At 52.2% G+C, this 14,482-nt stretch overlaps 1 protein-coding gene across 1 annotated transcript; it reads right to left on the bottom strand.

Annotated features, from left to right (window-relative positions):
* Positions 1 to 2,399, bottom strand: OLIG2 (oligodendrocyte transcription factor 2). The gene is made up of 2 exons (XM_062622222.1): positions 2,317 to 2,399; positions 1 to 2,004 (listed from the first exon to the last, which is right to left on the bottom strand). The coding sequence occupies exon 2, from the start codon at positions 1,965 to 1,967 to the stop codon at positions 1,089 to 1,091; it is 879 nt and encodes a 292-aa protein (XP_062478206.1). The 5' UTR covers positions 1,968 to 2,004; positions 2,317 to 2,399; the 3' UTR covers positions 1 to 1,088.
* Between the last annotated feature and the right edge of the window lie 12,083 nt (positions 2,400 to 14,482).

Genomic DNA, 14,482 nt, shown 5'->3' with positions numbered 1-14,482 from the left:
AGCATAAAGCCCTTTATTTAAAATGCCTTTTTGTTTTTTATTATTATTATTTAAAATCTCGACAGTGAATCTTTTTTTTTTTTTTGCAACCAAACAAGAAATAAATATTATTTAGCAACCTTTTTTCTTTTTTCCTTTTTTTTTTTTTTTTTTTTTTACAAAAATAAACAGATGATAAAATCTCTGCAAGGGGCAGCGATAAGAAAAGTTGTTATTTCAGAAACAAGCCCAAGTTCTCAGTATTGCAACACGGACAAGTGTGAAAGTTCCTACACATAAAGAGCATTATTCAAACTTTGTTAAAGGTGGCAGGAACGAAAAACAACCCCAAAACAACCCCAAAACGAAACCATGTTATACACTTAAAAAAAAAAACAAACAATAAACCATCCCCGAAACCCAACACCCCCCGAGAACCGAAACGAACGAAATCACGGCAGACCGACCCCTCCTCACCCAGGAGGCTCACACAGGACAAGCTCACGGACGGCAAGCTCAAGCAGAGCGGACTCGCGCCGCTGCCGTTGAACGGTATATTTACATAGCCCGAACCAGAAAGAAACCCGGTGGAGCAGAGGGAAGAGGAGGGATAAACCGACTTCCTCGGCCGCACTTCCTCCTGGATCCCTGCTGCTCCCCGCCGGTGCCAGGCGGACACGGAACGGCGGCCGGGTGCGCAAGGGATGGGCTTTCCGGGCCAGGCTGCGACCCGAGAACGGCTCCAAAGGCTCCGCTTGCAGAAACGAAACCGGGAAGGGGGGAACGAACAAACAAACGAACAAACAAACGCGTAGAAACCCCTCTGCAGTTTTGGTTCCTCCACTTGTGACGAGCCTAGGACTGTTTTCCCCTCCCAGCGGAGTAACCCACAACAAGGTAAAATCAAAATAGGGAAGATGCGCGGCCGTTTGCTCGTGTCGGGCTGGCGTTCCCCGCGTTTTGGGAGCAGGGGAGACCCCGGGCCGGCTCCATCCCCTCCCGCCGCCCCCCGGCGGCCCGGGAGCGGAGGGGGCTGACGGACGGACGGGCCGCCGTGTTTGTAGGTCCTGGAAGTGCTGGAGCGGCCCGGGGCGGCCCCGCCGAGGGGCTCATTTGGTGTCGGTGGCTAATCTGGGGAGGCTGGCGGTGCCCATGCCGGAGACGTGGTGGTGCGGGGGGGCCGACACCTGACACATGCTGCAGGGGCAGGGCATCCCCCCCCAGTGCTGGAAGCCGCTGCCCAGCGGGGCGGCAGCAGCAGCGGCCGAGGGAGACTTGAGGAGCCCGTGGGGGGGCCGGATAGAGCTGACGGCCGAGAGGCCGGAGCCCGGCAGGGAAGCGCTGGAGACGGCGGCGGGAGGCAGGATGGGGTGGTGCACGGGGTGCGAGGCCGGGTGGCCCGGGTGGCCGGGCAGCGGGGCGGAGTGGGCGCCCATGCCGCCGGGGCAGGCGGCGGGATGGAAGCCGGCGTGGTGCCCTCCGTAAATCTCGCTGACCAGGCGCTTCATCTCCTCCAGAGAGTTGGTGAGCATGAGGATGTAGTTGCGCGCCAGGAGGAGCGTGGCGATCTTGGAGAGCTTGCGCACCGACGGGCCGTGGGCATAGGGCATCACCTCCCGCAGCCCGTCCATGGCGATGTTCAGGTCGTGCATCCGCTTGCGCTCCCGGCTGTTGATCTTCAGCCGCAGCTGCTGCAGCTCCGGCTCCGTCATCTGCTTCTTGTCCTTCTTGGAGGAGGACGAGGAGGACGAGGAGGAGGACGAAGACGAGGACTTGAAGCCCAGCTTGTCCACCACCACCACCCCGGCAGCGCTCATGGCGCTGCGCAACTCGGCGCTCAGCTCCGGCGGGGAGTCGCTCTGCGTGGAGCTGGACACGGTGCCGCCCGTGAAACCCCCGCCGCTGCCTTTATTCCTGGCCGTAAGGAAGAGGTCATCGGGCTCCGGGGAGGACGGGCGGCTGGAGACCAGGCTGGCGTCCGAGTCCATGGCCCGCCGGGCGGGACGGCGGCGCGCACCGGGCTGCCTGCGGGAAGGTGAGAGAGCCCGCAGGCGGCCCCGGGTCAGAGCCCGCCGAAACTTATCGGGGCTTCGCCGCCTCCCGCCCGACACGTCGGTGATCCCGCTCCTCCGCTGCTCCGCGGGGCTGGGGACCAGCGCCCGCGGCGAGTGAGGTCTCGCTGCCCGCCCGCCTCCAGCTCTCGGGGGGTTCCTCCCGTCCCGTCCCGTCCCCTCCCTCCAGGTCCCGTCCCGTCCCTCCCTCCCTCAGCGCCTCTCCGCCGGGCCGGCGGCTCGGGGGTGCCGCGCCGGGGGGGGCGAGGGCGCGGGGGGCACTTACCGTGCGCGGGGCGGCCGTGGGGAGCGGCGCGCCGTGACGGGCGAGCACGGCAGCAGCGCGCACCTTGCGGCGGCGGCGGCGGCGGCTTTATAGCCGCGCCGGGGAGGAACGATGTCACCGGGCGGGAGGGGGACTGCGCCAATCGGCGGCGGCGGAGGAGGGGGGGGAGGCGACCGGTGGGGAACGGCTGATGTCACCGGGGCCGGTCCGGCTCGATGGGGCGGGCGGGCGGCCGGGGAGGGGGGGCGACGGGCGGCGCGGGGAGCCTGGGGAGGGGGGGGGGGGCCGCGGCGGGGGAGGGGGACTTTTGTCAAATCCATAATAAAATGCAACAATGACAGCGCCGGGAACAGCTGTTGAGGGAGCGGGACGGGAACGGGGACGGACATGGGACATACAGCCCCTGGCCCAGCCGCCGCAGCACCCTCCGAGCGGCAGAGCTGCCCGGCTCCCCCCAGCACGTCCGTGTTTCCCTGTGCCCCGTCCAGTCCCGCCGGGGAGTGCTCAGCCGCAGCCCTGCTACGCTCACCGGGCGGCCGGCGAGCTTCCCCTGGAGGGTACCTCCTTCTGCCCCCATCCTGGTCATTCTCTCCCCCGATTCCTTCCTCCCCTTAAGCGCTGCAAAGGGAGTCGAAGGGGGAGAAGGAGAAAAGCGATTTTGGCCACTCCGTTCCGCACAAACGGATTTCCCCGCGGAGGCCGCCGGGCGGTGAAGGGCAGCCCCAGCGGGGACCCCCGGCTCCGGCCCTGCAGCGACCGGGAGAAGAAGCCCGAGTGGCCACCAAATCCTGCCTCCAAAGTGTCCCCCCAGCGAGTCCGTAGCAGGATAGGGGAGAGAAAGCAAGCAGAAAGGACATTAACAAACAAATGACCTTCGGAAATGCCTCACTCCTCCCTCAGCGCCTCTCCCGGCGATCTTTCTCGCCCCTGCTTCTCCGTGCAACAGGGTCGGGGCTTCCTCCCACCGGGGTAAATCCCCCCTGCATCCCTCCTCCCCCCGGTCCCTTTGCCTTTGTTGTATTATTTTTACACCCGTGTGTTTCCCAGCTGGCCCGGCAAGCCTCAACCATCCGTTAAATATGTATTTAAAACGTTAAGAAGTGAAGCGTGGAAATGTGTTTCCCAACGGTTGCGGGGATGATCCGTAACAGGTCAATTAGGGAAAATCTGTCCCAGCAACAGCCGGGCCCGCTGCCGCTGTTCGCAGCCCGCCGCCCGGCGTGTGTCCTGCTGCAGCCCGACCGGCCCCCGGTGCCCGGCCACTCGGAGCTTGCCCCGGGCTACCCTCGGTGCCCGCACCTGCGCGCGGAGCTGCGGAGCCCGGACGGCGGAGGCTGAGGGACACCCTCTCCTCCTCCCGCGGATGGAGAGGGGTACTGCGAGGGGAGCTGGGGCTGAGCCCCTGAGGTGGGGGAGCAGCGGGGTGGGGAGGGGACACACACACACGTCTGTGCAAACTTTGCATTTATTTCATGGTCGGGGAGCGGCGAGGCGGCAGCAGGAAGCCTGCCTCTGCCTTTTAACTGGTGGCTCTATACGGCGCATTGTTGGAGCCGCATAAAACACGGCAACAACGAGCACAGCTAATCAAGCCTCGGCGCCTTTCCCGGGCAGCCCTGCCCCGGGAAGACGAACAGGCCCCTGGCCGGCCAGGCGGGACGGCGGGATAGGAGAGGGGGACACACCGGGGCCGCGGTGCTGGGGCGAAAACCAGGAAAATGCTGGCATCGCTCGTCCCCCTTTCCAACTCTTAGGGCTTGGTAATTCTCCTTCTTAAAAGGCTGGGACTTTTCCGTCTTAAAAGGTAGAACAAGTCTCCCCTCCGCACCCCAAACGATGGCGGGGCCCGTCCTCCCCGTCGAGTTTGCGGCAACCCCGCAGGGCCGCCGCGGCGGCTCAGCTCCGTGGGAGGGGTTGTCACCAGCTTCTTCATCATCCTGGGCATGGGATCGGGCAGGCAGCTCCCCACCAAGACCTGGGGGCTCCGTTTCGGCCAGGCAACAGCCCCCGAGGCGGCAGGAGGCAGGGCAGAGCCTGGCGAGGGCGGCCTGTGGCTGGAGCAGAGGTGGGGGGTACCTGCCGGGAGACAACTGCCGGCCACTGCCCCGGTTGCGTGAGGATGAGCAGCAGCCGGGCGCTGCCGGAGCACCTCAGGAGTCCTGGGGAAGGAGAACTGCGCAGCAGACTCCTCCCTTTTCCTTTTCCTTTTCCTTTTCCCCTTTTCCCCTTTTCCTCTTTTTTCTTTTTTCTTTTTTCTTTTTTTTTTTCCTTTTCTCCTTTTTTCTTTTCCTTTTTTCGTTTTTACTTTTCGTTTTCCTTCCTTTTTTTCCCTTTCCTCCCTTTTATCTTTTACTTTCTTCTGCTTGTTTCCAATTACTTCCTTTCCCCCTTTTCCCTTTTTTTCCTTTGCTCTCTTTCTTCTCACCCCCCCCCCCCCCCCTCCCTCCCCCCCCCCCCCCCCGAAGGAAGCCACTGCCTCGGAGAAACTGGGTTTTATGTCCGTAACGGGGCAAGTGATGCCTTGGATGATCACCGTCCGTCTGTCTGGATGTGAACTCTGTCCCGCTTGCATCCCGTGGGGCTGCTGCCGTGCGGCGCGGTGGCAGCGAGGCGGTGCTTCTCTGCAGTCCTCGTCGGAAGGAGGAGGGGGTGCAAGGGGTGATCTTTGCCGTGAGATGTCAAATTGTCACACGTCCTCCCCTCGGTTCAACAAGGCTCAGTATTGGAAACCGCCTTTCATTGTAGGTGTGTCCCGGGAAAGCAGCCCGGGAGGGCTCCGAGAGAAGCTCTTCACCTCAGCTTGCTTTCGATACTAAAATGTGGAGCAGAGCCTATTTTCTTATCTATAAATATGGGGGGTTTCACCCTTGTTTAAAAAAAAAAAAAATCGGGACTGCAGGCAGCTCAGGCAGGAACGAAGGCAATCAGGGAACATGATGAAGTGATAACTTAATGAAAACCAGACTGTTGCTTTCATGTTGAAAATCACTCGGAATGTCATTAGGTTATTACTTGGGATTGTTATTGCCTCTATTCCCCCAAGGCCTATGGCCCAGGGTCCTTTCCTCATGGATACCACACAACCAAGCCAAAACTACCCCTGCCCAGCTGTAAGGAATCTAAGGCATCCGAAGGATGAAGAGCCTGTGTGTGACCACGGCTTCTTGAGGACTGGCAGCTGAAAACAGTTTCAATGATGCCTCAGAAACTGTAAAGCCTGATCCCCAGTGCTGTCTGCCTCCCATCTGTTGGCAGGGCCATGGGATCCGAATTGGGCTTTGCAGCTCCAGAGCCTTTTAAACTTTGCAGTTGAGAGTGGAGTGTGGTCTTCAGGGAGTTTGCAGGGGTCACAGTTGCCACCTCTCCCTGCTAACAGCTTGGGACCAGAAAACTCAGCACCTGACACTGAAGACATGGGAATGTGGGGGTTACCTGCAATCAGCACCTGACACTGAAGACATGGGAATGTGGGGGTAACCTGCAAGCTCTGTGCCCACTGCTTAAAGGTATGAGGGGAGGTCAGGGCAGGGAATAACTTCTTGAAGGTTCAGGTTTGACCCTTTTCTTCTTTTTTTTTTTTTCCCCCTCATTTATTTATTCCTCCCCCCCCCCCCCCCTTTATTCCTCCCCCCCCCCCCCCCCCCCCGCCGCTGTATCTCAATGAGCTTTAAATATTTTTTTTTTTCTGCTATTGTTCTGGACTGAAAAGTGAAGTCCACCTGCCCAACTAGCACATTTGATATCTGCGATCTCCAAGATAGGGACTCGAATTCACAGAGCAGGGCAGACATTTCTATCCCCTTAGGGTTCTTTTTCCAGTGTTATAATTGTTTTTTGTTGACACTTGTTTGCTTGAAATGCTGGAGACACATGGCTTTTGCCAAAATCTCAGCACGTCTTCCCATTCAATCACAGACTGGGAAAGCTTCACAGGAGTCACCCAGGGGAAGTCTCAGCAATACCAGAGCTGATGTTTGTGATATTTGCAGGATTAAAAATATGCAGGAAATCGGCCATCTCCTATTCTCATCTAGCAGAAAAAAACTCTCTTTATAAATAAACTTTTGTCACTTATGACCCTGCTGTCATCCGTGAAAAAATAATTAGATCACTATTTAAAACCCAGGCTACATTTCGTGTCTTACATCTTCCAGGCTCATTCATCCCTCCTCTCAAACACGGCCATTTAGTTGCACAAGTCTCACACCCATGAAAGTAATGGGGACTGACTTTCTCTGACCTTCATGTAGACTCCTTTTAATTCCTCAGTGCAGGTGTAAGACATAGAAGTTTTCTGACCACCATTTGTTGTGTTTAATGCAAGATGCTGTGGGTTTTTTTTTACAAGACATAATAGGATTTCACTTAAGATGTTGCTGGAGCAAAAACTGAAGATGCAACAGATAACTCTATCCCATCATTTTATTGCCTTAATGAAAGACAATTCCTAAAGCTTATATACCAAGGCCAGACTGAATGGGACTTCGAGCAAGCTGGTCTAGTGGAAAGTGTCCCTGCCCATGGCAGGGGCATTGGAACTAGATGATCTTTCAGGTCCTTTCCAGTCCAAACCATTCTATGATTCTATGATTGCTATTTAATTTTAACAGCTGCTGTGTGTCACCATCAATTTCACTTCTCATTGACAATACCATCGCCTATGGGCAAATGAGGAGAGAGAGACTGAAACACGGAGGAAGTGCTGTGTTGGTAGATCCATGTACTACCCTGCTTGCATCTCCTGTCCTGGGCATCTTGGGCAGGCACCCATTGATTGCCATGTCATGAAGTGTTCAAGCTCCTCTCAGGATCAGCTGCATGCTGAGGTTTGTTTTTCAGGGCTGTGTAGAGAAATACCTGTGTGACACTGTTTCTATGTGTCTGGCAAAGCATTTCCAGTCTGCAGAAATGTCGCCTCACCAAGCAGAGGTCTGCTGTGCAACATGCCTTTCCTTGGACCCAGAGAAGGGAGGTGAAAATCTGCCAGCCTTTGCTGCTGGTTAGTCAATGTGCAGCTCTGTTACAATACTGGTGAAAAATGACGTGTTTAACTTTCCCCAGGCTTAGTACTGTCCCTCATATGCAAATCTTCCCAAACTGAGCTGATGTAATGGGGAAGGAGCAGTGGGAACATCGAAAAGAAGTCAATACAACTGCTAAGATTGGCTTTTAGATGGACAGAGGCAAGGAAACAGAGCTGTAATTATGTACCTATGCTGTGATTTGCCCAGCCACATACAGTTTTTGGTTTCACAGGAGACAGAACTGGGCTTCTCCTCCAGTGAGGGGTTTTGATCTGCACTGGCCAAGCTGGACACCAATGGGATTGGATCACCTACATGCTCAACCCAGTGAGCTGGTCTGAACTGCCTTCATCCCATGGTCCCTGCAGCAGGGCCTGAATTTGGGAAAGAGAAGTGTGTCATATAGCTGAAAAGGCAAAGAAAGCTCCAGCACAAGTGGGTGTATCTCCTCTGAAAAAAAATGAAGTGTCCTTGTTAGGGCTACCCCTCATGCCTTTTCCACTTTCCACGTCTTTATTTTGATTGAGAAATGAGCGAGTCCTGGTAGAGTTCTAGTGATGAGCAGAACATGAAAATGTGGGTATGTTTTGGCTCCCATGCAAACACTCACTGGAAACAAATTTTTCCTTAGTTTATTCCTTTGTCCTGTCCCTGCCCTGTTCTCAGAAGAAAAATGCTGGAAAAATCCTGATGCTAATAGGTTAATGTATCTGCCTGACTGAGCCCCAAGAATTTTGTTGCTGTACTCATCGTGGAAATGATCCACCACCTGAAGGTGTCAGTGCCCTTCAGAATGGGTTTCATACGGTGGCAACAACAGTCGGGCTCATGCTGAACCACTCCCTGGCCAGTGTTACTGGACAGAGACCCTTGACCCTTGGGATGGAGAAGTTCTCAGCTGATCAGTTCTTTAATGTGGTAAAAAACGAGGACTAAAAAATGGCTTGGTAGCAGAAGTCTATACGAGGAATTTGGTGAGATTTCTCCTCAATTTGTTGAGAGTTTTGGGGGGCTGTTGTCTTCCTGTGTCATACGGGGACTTGCATTAATGGAGTAACAGCTGAACTAAGCATTTGGAATGAACATATCAAAGCCCTGAGTCTGTACAACACCATCTCTTGTTGCCCATGATGTCAAAGGTTGCAGCGAATGTCTCCCTTGCTTTCTGGGTGGCATTGTCCAGGACAGTGGCCCCAGCAGATGGCCCAAAAATCGCACCTCGGCCAAGCAAAGGGGGACCACATGTGACGAACCATAGATGTCTCATTAGCAAACAGGGGGGAAAAAAGCAAGGATGAGAAAAAAAGATAAAAAGAATACACGAAGATATTTACATATTTACATTGTTCCTCCCTCATTTCCAATTCTCCTTTAGCTGAAGTGTCAGTGGGCTCACTTTTCTCCTTCTGTTTGTATGTTTACTTGTGCTAAATAGATTATGATAATCAGGCACATAAATGCATGCAACTGTTATTATGGCATTTTAATCACAGAGTTTTTCACTGGAAGGCTTCATTAGAATTCTCATAATCTCACTTGTTAGTGTAACAAACAGTAATAAATGCCAAGGAACTGGGATTAAGTCAGAGACATTCAGACATTAAAGGAGGAATATGGAAATGTTGTCAAATCTCCGCATTATTTATTGAAATGTCACATAAACAGTTCAGGACTTTAAATATCTTACTCATTAGAAGGAGAGGATGTGCGGCCACCTGAAGATAGCAATTATATTTTTTTAGGGAGTACTGGGACCATATGTCTCTCATCGACTCTTCCCAACTTTGCTGGGCCAGCCAGGCAATAGCTACTTTCTAGCTATTTGGTTATATTTACAAGCTCCATCCCTGAGATATTTAGCTGGGAGGGGGGATTACTCCTGGCTGTCTGGACACAACACAGGGAGGCAGTGCATTGCCTTTCATGTGGCTCTTCTTTACCTTTGCAGAGTGATACCCACTGGACCTGCTCACAGTGGGGGTCCCAGCTTCACCAGCTGACCACAGAGCTGAAGATCTGACACCATCTGAGGAGGCCTCCTGCCAACTCCTGCCATCTATCCCTTGGCAACAGGAAGGAAGCCTTCAGCGATGTGCTAAGGTAGTCCAGGAATTTACCCTACTGCAGCTCCCATGGGCTGGCTTCAGGGGTGCAGCTGAGGCAAGACGGGGATTTGCCACTGAGTTTTAAGACCATAAAAAATGCAGCACATCCCTTGAAGTCCTGGGGAAATGAGCCCTGCTGAGGCTGGGGGCAAGGCTGCACACACACACGGCCGATGGTGATGCTTGCCTCGCCTCTGTGCGTTAACCCACTGCTGCGGGGAAGGGATGCTACTAATAGCAGAAGAAACAGAAAATAGCTGCTTTTTTTCATGCAACTCAGCCAACACATTTGATATCGTGCAGGCAAGGCCTCCTCCTACTCATGAATATGCACTTGTGCTCTTCACCCTGCATCCTGGGAATGGATGCGGAGATGGGCTGCAGGGCCTGGCCCCCTGCCACTGCCTGTGTAAAACACTTGAGCAGCAGTTATTCACAGTGGTTTGGGTCCCCCCCTTTTTCCTTTTGTATTTGTCTTGTTAAGAACAAGAAGGAAAATAGAACACAAAGTAAGACCACACTCATATTGGGTTTCCCACTGTTTGGATTACGGCAGGTCATCCCTCGTTGTTAAGATGTGCCCTTCCAGGTGTGGGAGAGATGCTGAAGTAGGAGAGCAGCACTGAGTTTTGCATGTGCTATTTTTCAGCATTCACCTGGGCAATAATAATAAGATTTGAAGGAATAGATGAACTCTCGCTGTGACAAAACTCTTGATGATCTCAAAGGAGTGAGAACCTCCATGGGAATTAATCAGACCTATAGTGGAATTGAAGTTTGATTCGTTTTCCAGAAAAAAGACTTACTTTATGGGAGGCACTGTATACATTCTTTTCCAAATAAAACTGAATTGGTACCCTCTGCAAGCAAGTGCTGTCATTCCTCTGCCTGAAGAAGATAAAACCTGTATAGCACCATGATAGAATTTAAAAAAATAGGTATTATCCAAAACTAAATGCTTTGCAAATGCTGTATCACCCAGGATTTTTAATATTGTCTCAAATGCAAAAAACAGATGAGGGTTATCTGAAAGTACAAGTTTTGATGCTTTGGATCTGAAGTTCCTCTCTCCTCTCCTAAAACACAAACCATCCAGAAGGGATTTATGTTCACAGGAGCTGATGCTCCAGCCAGACCACTTGAAACTTGGGGGAAGTACTTTTGCAGACTCATGTATGATAGCATTTCACAGTACTTGGTGGCCCTCTCACCCCATGCTATGCTCTTTGCTTAATGCGAACAGCTCCCCCGTTTTGATGCTTGCCACACTGTGCAGGTGTGGGTGTTCCTGTGCTGTAGTTGCCCCCCTCCCTTTCCTATTTGAAAGATCCTTCATAGACAGTGCCTCCCCAAGCTGTGGAGCTACAAAAAGATGTTCTTCAGTTGGCTGGGGTTTTATGTACTTGCTGAAGGAAAAAAAATGAGGAAAGATTCCTCGCTTTCGGTAACACGCTGACAGGAGTTTTGATCTTTTGTGTAACATGCTGAATTTATTACCTCGGGTTCTTCGCACTGTTCCTCCCTTTGCAGAGTCGTGTGGGGAGCTGTGCTTGCCTGGCTGGAGTGGTGGCCCTAACCCACTCCCACGTGCGCCTGGGGTTCGCTTCATCGAGGAGCTGTGATTTAAAGCACATTTTCCTTTGGAACTGCTTGAAGAAAATGTTCACAAGTGAAAATATAAATGCCTTAAATAACATTGTTTGCTTTAACAGTTCCACATGAAGCCTCCCCCTGTCAATCCATGGAGGATGCCTGGTGTGCTTTGCCAGAGACACACATCCTCCAGAGCTGCCTCCGAGGGTAAGGCTCCCGCAGGAACTGGAAGGGTTTCATTGCCAAAACCCCACAGCAGCTGAGGCTCTGCTGTTCATGGCCACATCTTGTGTTAGCTGCTGGGGAGCCTGGCATGGAGGTGCAAGGAGGGACTTGGGTAGGGAAACCGGGAGGGCTTGGGAAGGAGCCTGATCTACAAGGCAACAGGGAGGCTCAGGTCAAGCAACTTTTGAGAGAAAAGCTTGGGAAGGACCAAGAGCATTTACTGAGAGAGGGCAGAAATGTAAGCTCTTGGAAGAGAAAAGGGAGTGGGCAAGGGGATGGGGAATGGAGGAAAGGTGTGAAGTGATGCGGTTTTGTGAGTGAGCTTCTTGAGGAGCAAGGAGGAGGGGCAAAGGTGTTGGTGAGGAAGAATGGTCAAGGTAGGAGAAAAACACTAAGGTTAGCTTGAAGGCTTTTTGGAAAATCCAAAACAAGGAGAAAAGTATATTCATTCTCAAAACATGAAAAGTATGGGAATGTAATTTTGAGGTCTACCAGTGAGAACATGGTTTATGCTGGTTGCCCCAAAGGCTTCTCCCCACACCGTATTTCCAACCCCCTTTCCTCCCATCATAACTCTGAAGAGAAACAACCAATGTGTTGTGTTGTCCTGGGAATAGGACACATCCTGATGAAGGGACCTGTGCCCTTGCTGAGGTTAAATGCCTCCAAGGGAACAAGTGGTTTCCTTATGGACATATTCTAGTTTCATGACTTCTTGGCAAGTGTCTGGCAGGACAGAGTAAGGCACTTTCATGTCAGCTCTGTGTTCTTCAGGGCACTAGAAAAAGTGCTGAGGACCCTGAGAGTGACCTGTAGGGCTATAAGGAGCTGTGTCCTGGCACCTACACCACTTTGCCCATCCTTTGTGGGTACACATGGGTGGTTCCACCTGTTTGCCATTCAGCGTCTGGTCTGTGCAGACCACCAGATGCTGCCAGATCGAGGTCAGACACCTCTCGAGAGGGTTGCATGCATTTCCCTCTGGCTTTGTTGTGGACATTTGAACCTAGAGCTGAAGTATTTCAAGGCTCGTATCTGCCTGTGGAAATGCTGCTCTTTGGCTGCAAATCTCTCACACAGCATCTGCTTGGGCTGTTAGCAGGGGAGCAAGGCTGGGCTGCAAGCAGGACTGCAGGCACACACAGTTATCAGGTGCTGAGTAAGAGCTGCGCTGTGCTGGAGTGAAAGGCAATGATTTCTGTGGTGTGACAGCCTCTGCAGCCCTGGGTCTGACTCAACTGTTTTACTTGCTGGAGTGGTTTTCGCTTTCTCTGGCCAGGAGGCCTTTTTCTTTCTGCCTCTGTGTCTCTCTACTCTCAGTTTTCTTGGGCTTCCTGGGTGGTGGTGGAGTTGTGATGTCTTGAATACCAATAGTGAAGCTGAACATATGTGAACCTTTCCTAATCCTGCTAATCTTCCTTCAAAAACCTTTCTGAAAGTGTAGGCAACATCCAGATTTAAAAAAAAAAAAAAAAAGAAGAAAAAAAGCTACTGAGCATTTTAATGACAAATAATCTTTGTAAAGGGGGAGGGGGTTTTTGCCTCAGCTGGAGATAGAGCTTATGAACTACAGCAGGTAGAAATAACTGCTGTATTACCTCATGTAATCTCTGCTATTCAGGGTCAGATTAGGCTTGAATGCGAGGCGAAATAGACTTCTCTTTTAAACTGTGGACTTTGTCCCCACAACGGCTATTAGGCAGTAATTAGTTGTGACAGAGAATTACCAGCAGCACAATGGCAACTGGAGCCTTTCGAGTCCTTTGAAAATGCTTGGAGGAGCTGAATAGATGCTACTTTCAATTTCCAAATTCTGCTCCAAGGAATCTGCCTTCCCTCCTGTGCACCACTTCTCTCCTGGCTTGCATAGTATGTTCGTCAGACAGGGAGCCGATACCAGTCGAAATCTGGATGTCCCAGTCAGCTGTCCCACTGGCTGCCTGCAGCTTTTGGCAGGAGGGATGAGATAACAAGTTCTTCTTTGATCTCATTAGCTGCGATATTGTTACGATGACTTGAGACTCGTGTTGACGCGCTGGATGCTTTGAAACTTCCTAGAGCTTTGAAGGGGAAAATGAGACCTAATGAAATCAGTCAGTGCAGAGGTAGGACACCGCTGGGCTTGCCCGTCAGTTAGGGACACAAGTGACTGAAAAGCTGTCTCTGTGTGCCACCACACATGCTGCACTTCCCAGCATACCTGCATATCGCTGGCAGCCTCTGCCTTGCATCAGAACTGGAGCAGCCTCTGAGGTATTCAGAGTGGAGATCTGAACTAGGCTTCCATAATATAGATTGCAGCCAGATGTGAACCTGAAACTTTTAGGAACTGGAAAATTAATATTGAGAGCTAAATCTCCATGCCGCTGCCAGTGTGGGGATGAAGGATCAGGCTCCAAGTCTTCAATCTAATCAACAGCACCAGCAACCTCGATACATTGCGCCTTCCCTGAGGCAGCTCTTTGCAAACTGTTTGTTCAGCAGTAAAATGACAAATAGTTTTATGCCCAGTTCCAGCTAGTACTGTAAGCCATCATGGAGGATGAACCATAAGGCAAAAAAAAAACCCTCTTACCTATGTGGCCAGTCCTGGAATGCTTGCTGTGTTTGACTGCTAACAGCCCTAAGGAGAGGAGAAGCCCATTGCTGGGACTTGGGGTCCCCTACGTGGTACCTGAGTGAGCTGGGGCAGGTGATGGAACCGTATGGCTGTGACAGCACAGTCCCTGTAGGAAACAGAACATTCAAGCCATCATCTGCTGGCTGAAGACTGGGTGAAGGTCCTCTCCTGACTGCTGGAGGAAACAACATCCCACTGATGTGTCAGGGTGGTGGTGCTCCCCACGCATCCCCTGAGGTGGTCTTCAGTACTCATCACTGGGTTTGTATTTATGGGCTTCCTACTTGAGAAGTCAGTTTATTTAACTTCCCATTCCCTTCCCTGATGTTTTATGGAGGCAATGTCTTTGCTGCTGGCTGCCACAGTAGGGGACACTTGGCTGTTCCTCTCCTCAGCATCTACTGCCTCTGCTCACAGCTGCCAGGTCTACCCCTGCTTCCCAAAGAGTACGTTACCTATTTCATAGACAGCATGAACATGCACACTTCTGTGATGACCTAAACCTCCTGCATATGCCACTCCAAAAGAAAAAAAATAGAAAACCCTCACAGCCTACAAATGCCCAGGGATCACCAAAACATGGCTCTGCTTTCAAAAAA

This window comes from Pezoporus occidentalis, unplaced genomic scaffold, assembly GCF_034315485.1.
Source record: "Pezoporus occidentalis ecotype Australia unplaced genomic scaffold, CSIRO_AGI_Poc_V1 ctg24, whole genome shotgun sequence".
NCBI lineage: Eukaryota > Metazoa > Chordata > Aves > Psittaciformes > Psittacidae > Pezoporus > Pezoporus occidentalis.
The sequence above is the reverse complement of the archived record's forward strand: the minus strand, read 5'-3'. Positions and strand labels throughout refer to the sequence as shown.

What these genes read in the sequence shown, in the direction of transcription:
- OLIG2 (XM_062622222.1), bottom strand. Translation starts at nt 1,967, where the DNA reads ATGGACTCGGACGCCAGCCTGGTCTCCAGCCGCCCGTCCTCCCCGGAG.